The 14,755-nt window shown below is 48.3% G+C and overlaps 1 protein-coding gene across 2 annotated transcripts in view; it reads right to left on the bottom strand.

Annotated features, from left to right (window-relative positions):
• Positions 1-182: 182 nt before the first annotated feature.
• The window catches only part of ythdc2 (YTH domain containing 2), a 24,513-nt gene continuing 9,940 nt past the window's right edge, over positions 183-14,755 (bottom strand). For both annotated transcript variants that reach the window (XM_065965293.1, XM_065965294.1), the window contains exons 9-31: positions 14,666-14,755; positions 14,401-14,540; positions 13,880-14,006; positions 13,494-13,620; positions 13,341-13,406; positions 13,069-13,244; positions 12,871-12,967; positions 11,537-11,624; positions 10,270-10,350; positions 10,059-10,141; positions 9,845-9,950; positions 9,646-9,765; positions 8,941-9,213; positions 8,309-8,435; positions 7,676-7,881; positions 7,258-7,447; positions 5,239-5,330; positions 4,724-4,843; positions 4,466-4,614; positions 3,941-4,085; positions 1,963-2,169; positions 1,672-1,854; positions 183-1,222 (exon numbers count right to left, since the gene is read on the bottom strand). The exon at positions 14,666-14,755 is cut by the window's right edge and continues 21 nt beyond it. In XM_065965293.1, coding sequence (XP_065821365.1) covers positions 1,157-1,222; positions 1,672-1,854; positions 1,963-2,169; positions 3,941-4,085; positions 4,466-4,614; positions 4,724-4,843; positions 5,239-5,330; positions 7,258-7,447; positions 7,676-7,881; positions 8,309-8,435; positions 8,941-9,213; positions 9,646-9,765; positions 9,845-9,950; positions 10,059-10,141; positions 10,270-10,350; positions 11,537-11,624; positions 12,871-12,967; positions 13,069-13,244; positions 13,341-13,406; positions 13,494-13,620; positions 13,880-14,006; positions 14,401-14,540; positions 14,666-14,755 — 3,059 coding nt within the window. In that variant the 3' untranslated portion in view covers positions 183-1,156. The remainder of the gene's footprint in view (positions 1,223-1,671; positions 1,855-1,962; positions 2,170-3,940; positions 4,086-4,465; positions 4,615-4,723; positions 4,844-5,238; positions 5,331-7,257; positions 7,448-7,675; positions 7,882-8,308; positions 8,436-8,940; positions 9,214-9,645; positions 9,766-9,844; positions 9,951-10,058; positions 10,142-10,269; positions 10,351-11,536; positions 11,625-12,870; positions 12,968-13,068; positions 13,245-13,340; positions 13,407-13,493; positions 13,621-13,879; positions 14,007-14,400; positions 14,541-14,665) is intronic.

The raw sequence follows: 14,755 nt of genomic DNA, 5'->3' as shown, positions 1-14,755 counted from the left end.
ACACACACACACACACACACACACACACACACACACACACACACACACACACACACACACACACACACACACACACACACACACACACACACACACACACACACACACACACACACACACACACACACACACACAGAGGAGTGTCAGGGACCCTGACTTGTTTAAATGAGACGCCGTCAGGCTGTAAGGAGGAATATTTATCATTTTATTGACTCATCAAACATCTCCTCAGTCTAACAACAAATAAACATAAATATATGTTTATACACACACTCAACAGTAAAAAGTTCACTGATGAATTTCATGAATATTTAGTGAGGCTTTAACATAAAGAACATTTTAACACTCTGAACTTGACGACGAGCTGTACACACACACACACACACACACACACACACACACACACACACACACACACACACACACACACACACACACACACACACACACACACACACACACACACACACACACACACACACACACACACACACACACACACACACACACACACACACACACACACACAGGTCTGTTTATAAGAAGAGGGTGTTATGTCTGGTTGTTTAAAGTCTCAGTCTCAAGTCTTCCTCACATCATGACGTTCATTAGTCGTTACATTTTGGTCCCATTTTGGGTCAAAAGGAGCAAAAAGAGGGGAAGGAGTTGGGGGCGGGCCTACATGTGACTGACAGGCTGCTACCATGGCAACCAGAAAACTGATCAGAGTTTGGCTGTACTAAAAGAAAGTATGTGTGTGTGTTATTAGCCTTTACCTTATTAATGTCACAGACTTGCTATAGCTGATAGCTTAGCACTTGCTAATCACATGCTCACATGATGACCACCCTTTTGTCCATATATGGTCATATCCTGCTCCGCATGGCAAACATCAAACTTGTAAACAGTGGAGGACAAACAGTGAAGACGTCCACTTCTTATAAACAGAACTTGGTCATCATCATCACAGCAGCCTGAGTTAATGGTACCTTCATAAACTGATGAAACAGCGAAACAGGAGAACACAAGAGCTTAACACTAAATCAGTTCATGTCTCTGAACTCTCTCAGTACTGATGAAATCAAACTTCTTAAAGACGTATAAAAATACAAACTTCTGTCATTTTACAGGGAGGAGGGACAAATCTGTCATCTTCTTATTGAGCAGATGAGTTTCTGTCCCACAGTAACAACAGCTGACTGCCTGCATGAGGCTCCAACTCCTGCAAGACGACACAGAGGGAATAACACTTTAAAATAAGTCAACTCCTGCAAGACGACACAGAGGGAATAACACTTTAAAATAAGGAGAACTCCTGCAAGACGACACAGAGGGAATAACACTTTAAAATAAGTCAACTCCTGCAAGACGACACAGAGGGAATAACACTTTAACATAAGTCAACTCCTGCAAGACGACACAGAGGGAATAACACTTTAAAATAAGTCAACTCCTGCAAGACGACACAGAGGGAATAACACTTTAACATAAGTCAACTCCTGCAAGACGACACAGAGGGAATAACACTTTAACATAAGTCAACTCCTGCAAGACGACACAGAGGGAATAACACTTTAACATAAGTCAACTCCTGCAAGACGACACAGAGGGAATAACACTTTAACATAAGGAGAACTCCTGCAAGACGACATCTGGCCTAAACAGACTCACCTGTCCGTCCCTGCTGATCTGCACCTTCTTGTGGTCGTTCCAGGGGTTCACGATGTGCTGGCTGCAGTGGAAAGGTAAACTCTCTCTGTGGATCCAGTCCACACTGAACACCCCCCCCAGACCCACAAGGCCCCAGTCCTGACAGCTCTCCCTGCTGACAGCCGACGTCATGCGAGCGTAACCCTAGGAGACATCACAAACATCATGTGAAGTCCACAGATTATCACCTGTGTGCTGCAGGTGTGTCTCCTCTGGACCTGTGTGCTGCAGGTGTGTCTCCTCTGGGTTTACCTGGAAGTGTCCTGAGCCCTGCGCAGAGAAGACCAGGATGATGATGCTGTGCTCAATGAAGGCTCGGCTCAGTTTGGTCTCGTTGCTCGGCGTGGTGGACCAGATCCCTCTCTGCTGCGAGATCTCGATGTTCCTCATGTTGCTGCTCTTCATGATGAAATATCTCATGGAAGAGAGAAGCAGCTGAGGAGACGCCGAGTGAGACGCCTGCAGGGAGACAGAGCCATGAGGAGACAGAGGGATGAGGAGACAGAGGGATGAGGAACACAGAACGGTGAGGAGACAGAGCGGTGAGGAGACAGAGCGGTGAGGAGACAGAGCGGTGAGGAGACAGAGGGATGAAGAGACAGAGGGATGAGGAGACAGAGCGGTGAGGAGACAGAGCGATGAGGAGACAGAGCGGTGAGGAGACAGAGCGATGAGGAGACAGAGGGATGAGGAGACAGAGCGGTGAGGAGACAGAGCGGTGAGGAGACAGAGCGATGAGGAGACAGAGCGGTGAAGAGACAGAGCGGTGAGGAGACAGAGCGGTGAGGAGACAGAACGGTGAGGAGACAGAGCGGTGAGGAGACAGAGCGGTGAGGAGACAGAGCCATGAGGAGACAGAGGGATGAGGAGACAGAACGGTGAGGAGACAGAACGGTGAGGAGACAGAGCGGTGAGGAGACAGAGGGATGAAGAGACAGAGGGATGAGGAGACAGAGCGGTGAGGAGACAGAGCGGTGAGGAGACAGAGCGGTGAGGAGACAGAGCCATGAGGAGACAGAGCGGTGAGGAGACAGAGCCATGAGGAGACAGAGCCATGAGGAGACAGAGCCATGAGGAGACAGAGCCATGAGGAAACAGAGGGATGAGGAGACAGAGGGATGAGGAGACAGAGCCATGAGGAAACAGAGCCATGAGGAAACAGAGCCATGAGGAGACAGAGGGATGAGGAGACAGAGCGGTGAGGAGACAGAGGGATGAGGAGACAGAGCGGTGAGGAGACAGAGCGGTGAAGAGACAGAGCCATGAGGAGACAGAGCCATGAGGAGACAGAGCCATGAGGAGACAGAGGGATGAGGAGACAGAGCGGTGAGGAGACAGAGCGGTGAGGAGACAGAGCGGTGAGGAGACAGAGCGGTGAGCAGACAGAGCGGTGAGCAGACAGAGCGGTGAGCAGACAAAGCGGTGAGCAGACAGAGCCATGAGGAGACAGAGCCATGAGGAGACAGAGCCATGAGGAAACAGAGCCATGAGGAGACAGAGCCATGAGGAAACAGAGCCATGAGGAGACAGAGGGATGAGGAGACAGAGCCATGAGGAGACAGAGCCATGAGGAGACAGAGCCATGAGGAGACAGAGGGATGAGGAGACAGAGTCATGAGGAAACAGAGCCATGAGGAAACAGAGCCATGAGGAGACAGAGGGATGAGGAGACAGAGTCATGAGGAAACAGAGCCATGAGGAGACAGAGCCATGAGGAGACAGAGGGATGAGGAGACAGAGCCATGAGGAGACAGAGCCATGAGGAGACAGAGCCATGAGGAGACAGAGGGATGAGGAGACAGAGCCATGAGGAAACAGAGCCATGAGGAGACAGAGGGATGAGGAGACAGAGCCATGAGGAGACAGAGCCATGAGGAGACAGAGCCATGAGGAGACAGAGGGATGAGGAGACAGAGTCATGAGGAAACAGAGCCATGAGGAGACAGAGCGGTGAGCAGACAGAGGGATGAGGAGACAGAGGGATGAGGAGACAGAGCGGTGAGCAGACAGAGCGGTGAGCAGACAGAGGGATGAGGAGACAGAGCGGTGAGCAGACAGAGCGGTGAGCAGACAGAGCGGTGAGAAGAGTGCTCTAAGTGCATTGTGGGTAATGATTTTACAGGTAAATAAGGACGATGTGGAAATGTGGTCTGTTTTCTGATCCTTTTTAAATCAGCATCAGACGACGTCACAGGTGAGAACAACACACAGAGGGTTTCACAGTGGTTACCTTTCCTGAGGAGGTGGGGCTGTCAGAGGGAGTGTCCACAGAGGAGGAGTTAGTGGAGGAGGCGGGGTCTTCACACAGTAAGGTCTCGTCTCTGCTGTTAGCTTTCACCTGAGGACGTCCTGAACTGGCTGGAGTCCTGCACAACCTGACACAAACAACAACAAACGTCTTTTAATGTCTAATTGCCTGCAATTGCCTGATTGGTCAGTGAGCCTCAAGGGGTTTTGATTGGTCGGTGTGTCAGTCAGCCTCCAGGGGTTTTGATTGGTCGGTGTGTCTGTGAGCCTCCAGGGGTTTTGATTGGTCGGTGTGTCAGTCAGCCTCCAGGGGTTTTGATTGGTCGGTGTGTCAGTGAGCCTCCAGGGGTTTTGATTGGTCGGTGTGTCAGTCAGCCTCCAGGGGTTTTGATTGGTCGGTGTGTCAGTGAGCCTCCAGGGGTTTTGATTGGTCGGTGTGTCAGTGAGCCTCCAGGGGTTTTGATTGGTCGGTGTGTCAGTGAGCCTCGTGTGTGAGTCGTCTCCTCACCTGTCGCTGGTGGACTGGGGGGGTATTTGTGGGCTCTTTGAGTTCCTCATAGAGATCTGGGGTCCCTCCTCTGATGACATGGGTCGGGGTCTCTGTCCGATCCCTGTGGGCTGCTGAAGCCCCGCCCCCTGCTCCTCTGCTGTGAGGACCTGAGGGACAAAAGTCAGAGCTGATTGGTTGAACCTGACTCACAAAGTGAAAGAGTAAAACATGAAAGCAGCTGTAGGTACAGATGTAAGAAAAGAGAAGATGACCTACAGACACAAGGGTCCTGATGATGGACTCGTCCTGTTGGCTCCAAGGTTTAGAGGGACACCTGATCCTCCTGAGGAACAGGTTCTGCCACTTCTGCCTCAGATCAAACACCAGACCTGCAGCCTGATGGACCAGAAGGGATCCAGATTCATTAAACACAGACCAGAAGAGGGGTCCAGATTCATTAAACACAGACCAGAAGAGGGGTCCAGATTCATTAAACACAGACCAGAAGAGGGGTCCAGATTCATTAAACACAGACCAGAAGAGGGGTCCAGATCCATTAAACACAGACCAGAAGAGGGGTCCAGATTCATTAAACACAGACCAGAAGAGGGGTCCAGATCCATTAAACACAGACCAGAAGAGGGATCCATTTGTAACCCTAAATATGAGACTTAGTTTCTAATATTCTATCAAAGGAACAAATTCAAAAGGTTAAAGTTGAGTGTTTAAACAGCTGATCTGAATGATGTCTTCATGATGAGCAGGTAAAGCACACAGCAGCGTTTCCTCACCTCTCTGTCACACTGAAACACCAACCAATCATCAAGCTTCATCTCAGCCAGCTCCTCCACCTCACTGTCACTGACCTCATCCAGGGGAGCGTCTGAAAGAGACGCACCAAGTCTGAGAGGACGGCCGAAACATATACTGTTCATACAACACAAAAACAACCTGTCTGTGTGTTACCTGTGTGTTACCTGTGTGTTACCTGTGTGTTACCTGTGTCTGTGTTACCTGTGTCTGTGTGTTACCTGTGTCTGTGTGTTACCTGTGTGTTACCTGTGTCTGTGTAACATGTGTCTGTGTTACCTGTGTCTGTGTGTTACATGTGTCTGTGTTACCTGTGTGTTACCTGTGTCTGTGTTACCTGTGTCTGTGTGTTACCTGTGTCTGTGTGTTACCTGTGTGTTACATGTGTGTTACCTGTATGTTACCTGTGTCTGTGTTACATGTGTCTGTGTTACCTGTGTCTGTGTTACCTGTGTCTGTGTGTTACCTGTGTCTGTGTGTTACATGTGTCTGTGTTACCTGTGTGTTACCTGTGTCTGTGTTACCTGTGTCTGTGTGTTACCTGTGTCTGTGTGTTACCTGTGTGTTACATGTGTGTTACCTGTATGTTACCTGTGTCTGTGTGTTACATGTGTCTGTGTTACCTGTGTCTGTGTAACATGTGTCTGTGTTACCTGTGTCTGTGTGTTACATGTGTCTGTGTTACCTGTGTGTTACCTGTGTCTGTGTTACCTGTGTCTGTGTGTTACCTGTGTCTGTGTGTTACCTGTGTGTTACATGTGTGTTACCTGTATGTTACCTGTGTCTGTGTTACATATGTCTGTGTTACCTGTGTCTGTGTTACCTGTGTCTGTGTGTTACCTGTGTCTGTGTGTTACCTGTGTCTGTGTGTTACCTGTGTCTGTGTGTTACATGTGTCTGTGTTACCTGTGTCTGTGTTACCTGTGTCTGTGTTACCTGTGTCTGTGTGTTACCTGTGTCTGTGTGTTACCTGTGTGTTACATGTGTGTTACCTGTATGTTACCTGTGTCTGTGTTACCTGTGTCTGTGTTACATGTGTCTGTGTTACCTGTGTCTGTGTTACCTGTGTCTGTGTGTTACCTGTGTCTGTGTGTTACCTGTGTGTTACATGTATGTTACCTGTGTCTGTGTGTTACCTGTGTCTGTGTTACATGTGTCTGTGTTACATGTGTCTGTGTTACCTGTGTCTGTATGTTACCTGTGTCTGTGTGTTACATGTGTCTGTGTTACCTGTGTCTGTGTTACCTGTGTCTGTGTGTTACCTGTGTCTGTGTTACCTGTGTCTGTGTTACCTGTGTTACCTGTGTCTGTGTTACCTGTGTCTGTGTTACCTGTGTCTGTGTGTTACATGTGTCTGTGTTACCTGTGTCTGTGTTACATGTGTCTGTGTTACCTGTGTCTGTGTTACCTAGGGTTAGGGTTAGTGTCTGTGTGTTACCTGTGTCTGTGTGTTACCTGTGTGTTACATGTGTGTTACCTGTATGTTACCTGTGTCTGTGTGTTACCTGTGTCTGTATGTTACCTGTGTCTGTGTGTTACATGTGTCTGTGTTACCTGTGTCTGTGTTACCTGTGTCTGTGTGTTACCTGTGTCTGTGTGTTACATGTGTCTGTGTTACCTGTGTCTGTGTTACATGTGTCTGTGTGTTACCTGTGTCTGTGTGTTACCTGTGTCTGTGTTACCTGTGTCTGTGTGTTACCTGTGTCTGTGTTACCTGTGTCTGTGTTACCTGTGTCTGTGTGTTACCTGTGTCTGTGTGTTACATGTGTCTGTGTTACCTGTGTCTGTGTTACCTGTGTCTGTGTTACATGTGTCTGTGTTACCTGTGTCTGTGTTACATGTGTCTGTGTTACCTGTGTCTGTGTTACCTGTGTCTGTGTTACCTGTGTCTGTGTGTTACCTGTGTCTGTGTGTTACATGTGTCTGTGTGTTACATGTGTCTGTGTGTTACATGTGTCTGTGTGTTACCTGTGTCTGTGTGTTACCTGTGTCTGTGTTACCTGTGTCTCGGTGACCAGCAGGATCCTGGAAGGCGGAGTCAGGCAGTCTTGAACAGCCTCCAAAGATGGCCACAGTGATGGGCGTAACCACAGAGCAGCAGCGAACGCTCGCCACCCTTTGACCTCGACTCATCTCATTGTAGATCAGCCAATCAGTGGGCAGAGTCCTGGGGGACCGCACCAAGTCAGTCTACAGACAGACAGACGCGCGCACACACACACACACACACACACACACACACACACACACACACACACACACACACACACACACACACACACACACACACACACACACACACACACACACACACACACACACACACACACACACACACACACACACACACACACACGAGTAAAAGAATCATCACTGAGCATGCTCAGTAGACAGCAGGTGTTCTTGTTCTTGCAGTACCTCCTTGTTGTGGGCGGGGCTGAGGATGGAGGTGGGGTGGAAGATGACCTTCTTCTCTCTGGTACTGGACAGCAGGGAGGTCTCTGGGTTCATGTGGACCAGGTTAGGATACATGCCAGCCACCAGTGCCGCCTTCACCACAGCCCAGTTTTCAGAGTTCAGGTTCACATCCCGGATGTCACTGCCCCCCCGGGCACGCACGAAACCTGCAGGACAGAGACGACCGATCGTTTTCACCCTTTGATGGTCAAACCTTCAGACTCAGGTAAGATGCTGACCCCTGCTCTGACCCTCTCAGAGGGGCTGTCAGGATTAAGATATCAGGGAAGGACTGTAACGTCACTCCCTGAGCGCTGCAGATTACAGGTGGTCGTTTAGCGTTTAGCTGCAGGTCCGTCCTGTCTGTTGACAACGGTCGCTGTATGAGCGACACTGCTCAGTTACTTTTTACTGTATGCTTGATATTTGAGGTCGTTTATTTCCCTATCAGACACGGAGCGAGGAGGATGAGGGTACATGACACGATCTGTAGGAGGTTAAACTACGGGGAATATCAAACATGTAGAAAAGAGCGCAGGTGACAGATTTATAACTTGAGCGCTCGATGAATTACATGAATGTAAACAAACTGACCGATGGCTCGTAGCTGTCCCAGCAGCTGGGTCCTCATACCCAGGATCATGTCCATGGTGGCCTGAGACAGGAAGTTCTTCTCACAGAAGGATCTCTCCCAGCCGTCACTGCGAGCCTTCTGCCACGCCTGAAACACACAAAACAAACGTCTTGAACATCCCGAGTCAGAGCATCACACAACAATTAGTGATGAAACACTATGAAAAGAATGATGGTAAACCTAGAGGTTAAAGGTCAGGGCCTGAATTAGCTGAGGTGAAACCTAGCAGCCACACCCCCCCCGATTCTACATCATTTAACAAGTGAGTCGTATAAACATTCAGCCCGAACAGTTGAAGAGAGAAATGAGCTCTAGAGACACAAACTGGTTTAGTACCAGGATGTAAACATGTTTATTTTAACATAGAGCTCTATGAGGACTGACTCACTGCAGGAGACAGACTCTAGTGGACACTGGAGGAACTGCAGCTGTAAAGTTAAACATTTTAACATAGAGCTCTATGAGGACTGACTCACTGCAGGAGACAGACTCTAGTGGACACTGGAGGAACTGCAGTTTGTTTCTAGAGGTTAATGTTTTCATAATTTCTGCCGTCTGGTCCTTGAAGGTGCTGGAAAGTTATGAATTTTACCTGGAAGGCTCTGAGCAGGGCCATGTGGTCGCTGAAGGTGCTGGATGTGAAGCGTTTGCGGCAGAGCAGGGCGGCTTGTTTCAGTGAGCTCTGAGCTGGGAGGATGAACGGGTCTCTGTAGGCCAGTGTGCAGGCGATGGTTAGGACCGGGTCCAGACACTTTAGGACCACAGCACACAGGACCATCTTCCCCAGGTGAGGTTCCACAGGTAGATCAGCCAGGTGGTAGCCCAGGTCGGTCAGGTCCTCGTTCTGGTCCATGGCATCGATTGTCTGAGGAGAAAGAAATATGGCTCGCTGGAGAACACTGTGTTTATATCTGTGGAATTTACTTTCTTTCTTTTTTTATCACAAAACGAGACAATCTGATATTTTAATAATCATGAAAATCAAGAAGTACAGAAGTTTAAAAAAGCTTTAGATGAAAGCTGACGTGAGAGAGTGCAGGTTACTGATTAAAAACACAGAGAGCACATGTTTGTCATCAGGCAGGTGTGTTAGAGAGGAACAGCTGCAGGTAAACTCCTGCTCACTGACTAGAGGGAGGAGCTGGAGGGGAGACAGTGTGCAGGAATCTGTCTGCACTGTTTGGTGATTAAACCAATAAATGACCTATTGTGTGTCTAGGTCTTCTAGTTTTGTTGCCGTGGTTACAAACAGGTATGGATATGGTTTGATAGAGCAGTACTTTCAGGTAGCTGTCACCTTGAGCATGTGCACGGCGTTCTTGATGGCGTGAGCAGGAGGAGGCTGAGGAGCTTTGGATAAAAACTCAGCGACAGGACACGAGGAGGGGGCCAACAGTTTGGTCTGCAGACACAGATCCTGAAAACAACAAGAGGACATCATGTGACCTTCGTGTGTGTGTGTGTGTGTGTGTGTGTGTGTGTGTGTGTGTGTGTACCTGCAGAGGCATCCTCAGCAGCTGTGGGACCTGGAACTCCAGCATGTTGTTGAATCGGAGTCGACTGAAGAGGTGGAAACAGATCCCAGGTCTGCAGCGTCCGGCTCTGAGGACACACACACACACACACACACACACACACACACACACACACACAGATAAACACACACACAAAGGGTTAAAGTGATGTCATCGGCTGGTATGAAAAGGTTACCTCCCCTTCCTCTGCAGAGCGCTGGCTTTAGAGATCCACACCGTCTTCAACATGGACACATGACTCAGAGTGTCGAAGGATTTCTACAACAGGAAGCAGACGATCAGTTTATGATGGGGGGGTCACACAGGGGGGGTCACACGGGGGGGTCACACGGGGGGGTAACACGGGGGGGGGTCACACGGGGGGGTAACACAGGGGGGTCACACACCTCTTTAACCTTCCCTGAGTCGATGACAAACACCACGTCGTTGATGGTGATGCTGGTCTCTGCGATGTTGGTGGACAGAATCTGAAGACACAACAAGAAACAGAGAGAAGGTAAACTCTGAACACACACACACACACACACACACACACACTTCCTGTACTGTGTTGCTCAGTGCTGATCGTTCAGACAAACAGAAGTAATCAAAAGCACTCTTTCTCTCTAGTGACAAACCTGCTGAACAGTTTTGTTTATTTTAGCTACCTACTCTTAGCTTAGCAGTTAGCTTTACAATGGCTTCTTTATCTGTCTCTCCCTCTCCTGCTCTACGTGTCAGATGTTAAGTTACTCCTCGTCCTCCTTTAGTGATAATGATACATGTAAGAAATGTAGTTTATTTTTAGCTTTGGAGGCGAGGGTGTCTGAGTTAGAGAGACGGCTCCGCACCATTGAGTCAGAGTCATCGTATGCAGCAGTAGTTAGCCAGCCACCTGTAGCCGGTGCGGGCCGACATAGCTTGGCTTCCCCCCGGTAGCTCCCGAGCAGCCGGGAGGCGGTGGCTGGGTTACTGTCCGAGGGAAGCATGGTCGAAAATCGAAGCACACGGTTCCCACGGTTAAACAAATTTTCCCCACTCAGCGACACACCGGCCAGAGCGGGCGGCATCACATCTCATTTAAAGTTGCTGACAAAGACTAAAGGTAGATTTGATACAATCGTAATTCATGTCGGCACTAATGACTCCCGATGACGCCAGTCGGAAGTCACTAAGGTTAATGTGGAGTTGATGTGTACTAAGATGATGTCGGACTCCGTAGTGTTCTCTGGACCCCTCCCAAATCAGACCAGTGATGACATGTATAGCTGCATGTCATCACTCAACCGCTGGCTGTCGAGGTGGTGTCCAGCACACGATGTGGGCTTCATAGATAACTGGCAGTCTTTTTGGGGAAAACCTGGTCTGCTAGCTAGAGACGGCATCCATCCCACTTTGGACGGTGCAGCTCTATTATCTAGAAACATAGCAGAGGTTATTAGTCCAAAACCTTGACAACAACAACAGAGTTCAGACCAGGAGGCAGAGCTGCAGTCTTACACTTAGATCTGTCTCCCAGTCACTATAGCTGTAATTCTGAATCGAACTATAGTTATACTATAGGTACTGTGTCTGTCCCCCGGTCCAGACCCGTTTTTATAAGTCATCCAAACATAGAAAAAAAAGGCGTGAAGCGGCGCTCTGAACACGGTTAACTCAAACGTAAAGACTCACGATCTTCCTGATTCCAGGTGGAGACGTCTTCATGGCTTTCTTCTGATCTGACGTCTGCATGTCTGAGTGCAGAGTGAACACCTGGTACCTGACACACACACACACACACACACACACACACACACACACACACACACACACACACACACACACACACACACACACACACACACACACACACACACACACACACACACACACACACACACACACACACACACACACACACACACACACACACACACACACACACACACACACACACACACACACACACACACACACACACACACACACACACACACAGAACATCTTTAGCAACAGAAATGTCTTTCCCTCAATTTGATCAATATTTATGAACAATTTGAAGGTTTTCCTCACCACTTTGAAATGATGATTTAGTTATGTGTCCTCTTTTTATGTTCATCAGGAACATTTTCACACAGTGATGCATTCATTTAAAAACATGTAGACTTTGAGTTCTTGTGTTTCTGTTCTATTTTAGCCCTGCAGAGTTCCTCCAGCTGGAGCTTCATACAGGCTCTGCAGACTTTGTTGTTTTTTATGACATCATTGGACTAACTTTAGTGTGTGTTCATTCTGTGACACATGATCAAAGTAAGTTTTACTGACAGAAGAGTTTAATTCATAGAGGGGGCGGGACATTGTTGATTGACAGACAGACAGTCACCATGGTTACTCACTCTCACCTGCCTGCTGCTTTGTAACGTCGTTTAATGTAATCCCTGTAGGTTCAGTTATCACAACAGGTGAGCTTCAGGTGGAGAAGCTTGATAAGTAACTTTTAAAAACTGAGAGAGAGCAGAAAACACCGACAGCAACATTTGAAACACCGGGGTTATATCTCCCCTCACTGTCTGTCTGAGCTCCTCTCTGTCTGACTCTCTGCAGACTGTTAAAGTCTCTCCGGCTCGTATAACGGTTTCTTGTGTCGCTATCCGAGATGTAAACTTAACTGTGCAAACTATACAGATAAATGAACTGTTGCTCACAGCGTGTCGGTTTATAAAAATATCAGAACAGTTGCATATAACTGGGATGGAGTTGTTTTTGCGGACTTTAATTTTAAGTTTTGTTTTCACCGCTGCAGAGCAAAAAAGGAGGGAGGATGAGATCCGTCTGTGTCGCAGCATAAACTGCAGAATGAGAGAATAAACACTTTAGCCCGGTTCTACGATCTCTCTGCTTTGGCAGATCGTCAGCAAGTTAAAATCCTTCACAATCTAAGATCGTTATATCGCCCACCACTAGTGTGAATGAACAGGTAAACTCACCTGCATTATGTCATGCTGTGAATGAACAGGTAAACTCACCTGTCAGAGTTCACTGTGAATCTCTTGTCATCATACAGGATTCGATCTCTCAGAGAAACGATCTCATCGTATCCAGGGAGGAAGATCAGAGCCGCTCCTGAACAACAGACACAGAGCAGGGATCAGACTCAAGATGATGACATCATCACTTTAATGATTCTGAGAGGGGGGGGACAGGGTCTTCAGTGAGTCTCTGACCGTCAGCTGAGGTCGAGCAGATGTTGTGCAGCAGGTCCATGATAAGGTCCAGGTCCACACGCTCATCATCAAAGCTGTGATGGTAAAGTCTGAGTAACTCCTGCTCCTCTGCACTCAGGTCTGTGTCCCCCCCCTGGACCAGAGAGCACTCCCCCACACCTGGACCCCCTACAGCCCTGCACAGAGACACAGGTAACACATTCATATAACTAACTGGTAATAAAGAGTTAAACTGGTGCAGTGAAGCTGCTGGTTAAACTCTTCACACTCACAGAGATGCTTGCAGGAGATCCACAGCGCCGCCCTGCTGGAAGTGTTGAGCGTAATCCATGGCTGTCCTGAAAACAGATCCAAACACTCAGAGTGCTTCACAGTCCTCTCTTTGTTGAATCAAACATCTGCTCTGGTTCATGAGCGAGTCCTACCACCCGTTAGAAGTCTTCATGTTGACGTCTGCTCCCATGCTCAGCAGCTGCTCCACCTGAGGGATGAAGCCCCGCCCAGCTGCCACCATCAGGGGGGTGGAGCCTGTCTCAGTATGTCTGTAGTCCACTGAGTCACACAACACATGATCAGTGTGGTTATGATATGAAAATCAAATGCATTCAGTGTGTTCAGCTGCAGGTCCTCACAGCATGAATGTTCTTTCAGCCATGATAAAAACTCAAAGCTGTGTGAGCATTACAGTATAAAGCTACAACATGATGTAGATGACATATCACATGTATCATCCAGACAAGCTTTTATCGCCATAGTAACATGACCTACAGTATGAACATTAACAGTAGACAGAGAAGAGTAGTGTTCGTACCGCTGACACTCTCGTACAGGATGAGGTTAAACAGCTGAGTGAAAGCTTCCTCTTCTTCATGGAGGAAGATTCTGGAAATACAGCCGTCCATCTCCTTCTGAATCCATGGCTCCACCTGTTCTCCATCCTGACATCCAATCACAGGACAGTCAGTCAGACTGACATCCAATCAGAGGACAGTCAGACAGACTGACATCCAATCAGAGGACAGTCAGTCTGACATCCAATCAGAGGACAGTCAGACAGACTGACATCCAATCAGAGGACAGTCAGACTGACATCCAATCAGAGGACAGTCAGTCAGACTGACATCCAATCAGAGGACAGTCAGACTGACATCCAATCAGAGGACAGTCAGTCAGACTGACATCCAATCAGAGGACAGTCAGTCAGACTGACATCCAATCAGAGGACAGTCAGTCTGTCTGACATCCAATCAGAGGACAGTCAGACAGACTGACACACACTCATACCAAGGCGTGTGTTTGTGTATATGTGTGTGTGTGGGTGTGTGTATTTACAGTGGTCAGTGAGGATGTGTCTCCTCTGTCCTGCAGGAGACTCTGAGTAGGGGTCTCAGGACTCCTCCCCCCTCTCTCTCCAGGTGAGCTGCTCTCCACAGCTTTACACCATTCAGACAGGTGTTTGTGATCCTGCTCCTCTGAGGACACACACACACACACACACACACACACACACACACACACACACACACACACACACACAGGGTGTCAGGCTGTGTTTTAAGGTTCTTATATTGAACAATAGTTAATGTAATTTTCTTACTCCTCTCAGCGTCCTCTTTGTGTTTCTTCTTCATGTCGTCGTTGTTGAAGCCGGTTAGTCTGAGAACGTCCTCCAGGAACAACTCCTTCA

This window comes from Labrus bergylta, chromosome 17 (assembly GCF_963930695.1).
Source record: "Labrus bergylta chromosome 17, fLabBer1.1, whole genome shotgun sequence".
Taxonomy (NCBI): domain Eukaryota; kingdom Metazoa; phylum Chordata; class Actinopteri; order Labriformes; family Labridae; genus Labrus; species Labrus bergylta.
The sequence above is the reverse complement of the archived record's forward strand: the minus strand, read 5'-3'. Positions and strand labels throughout refer to the sequence as shown.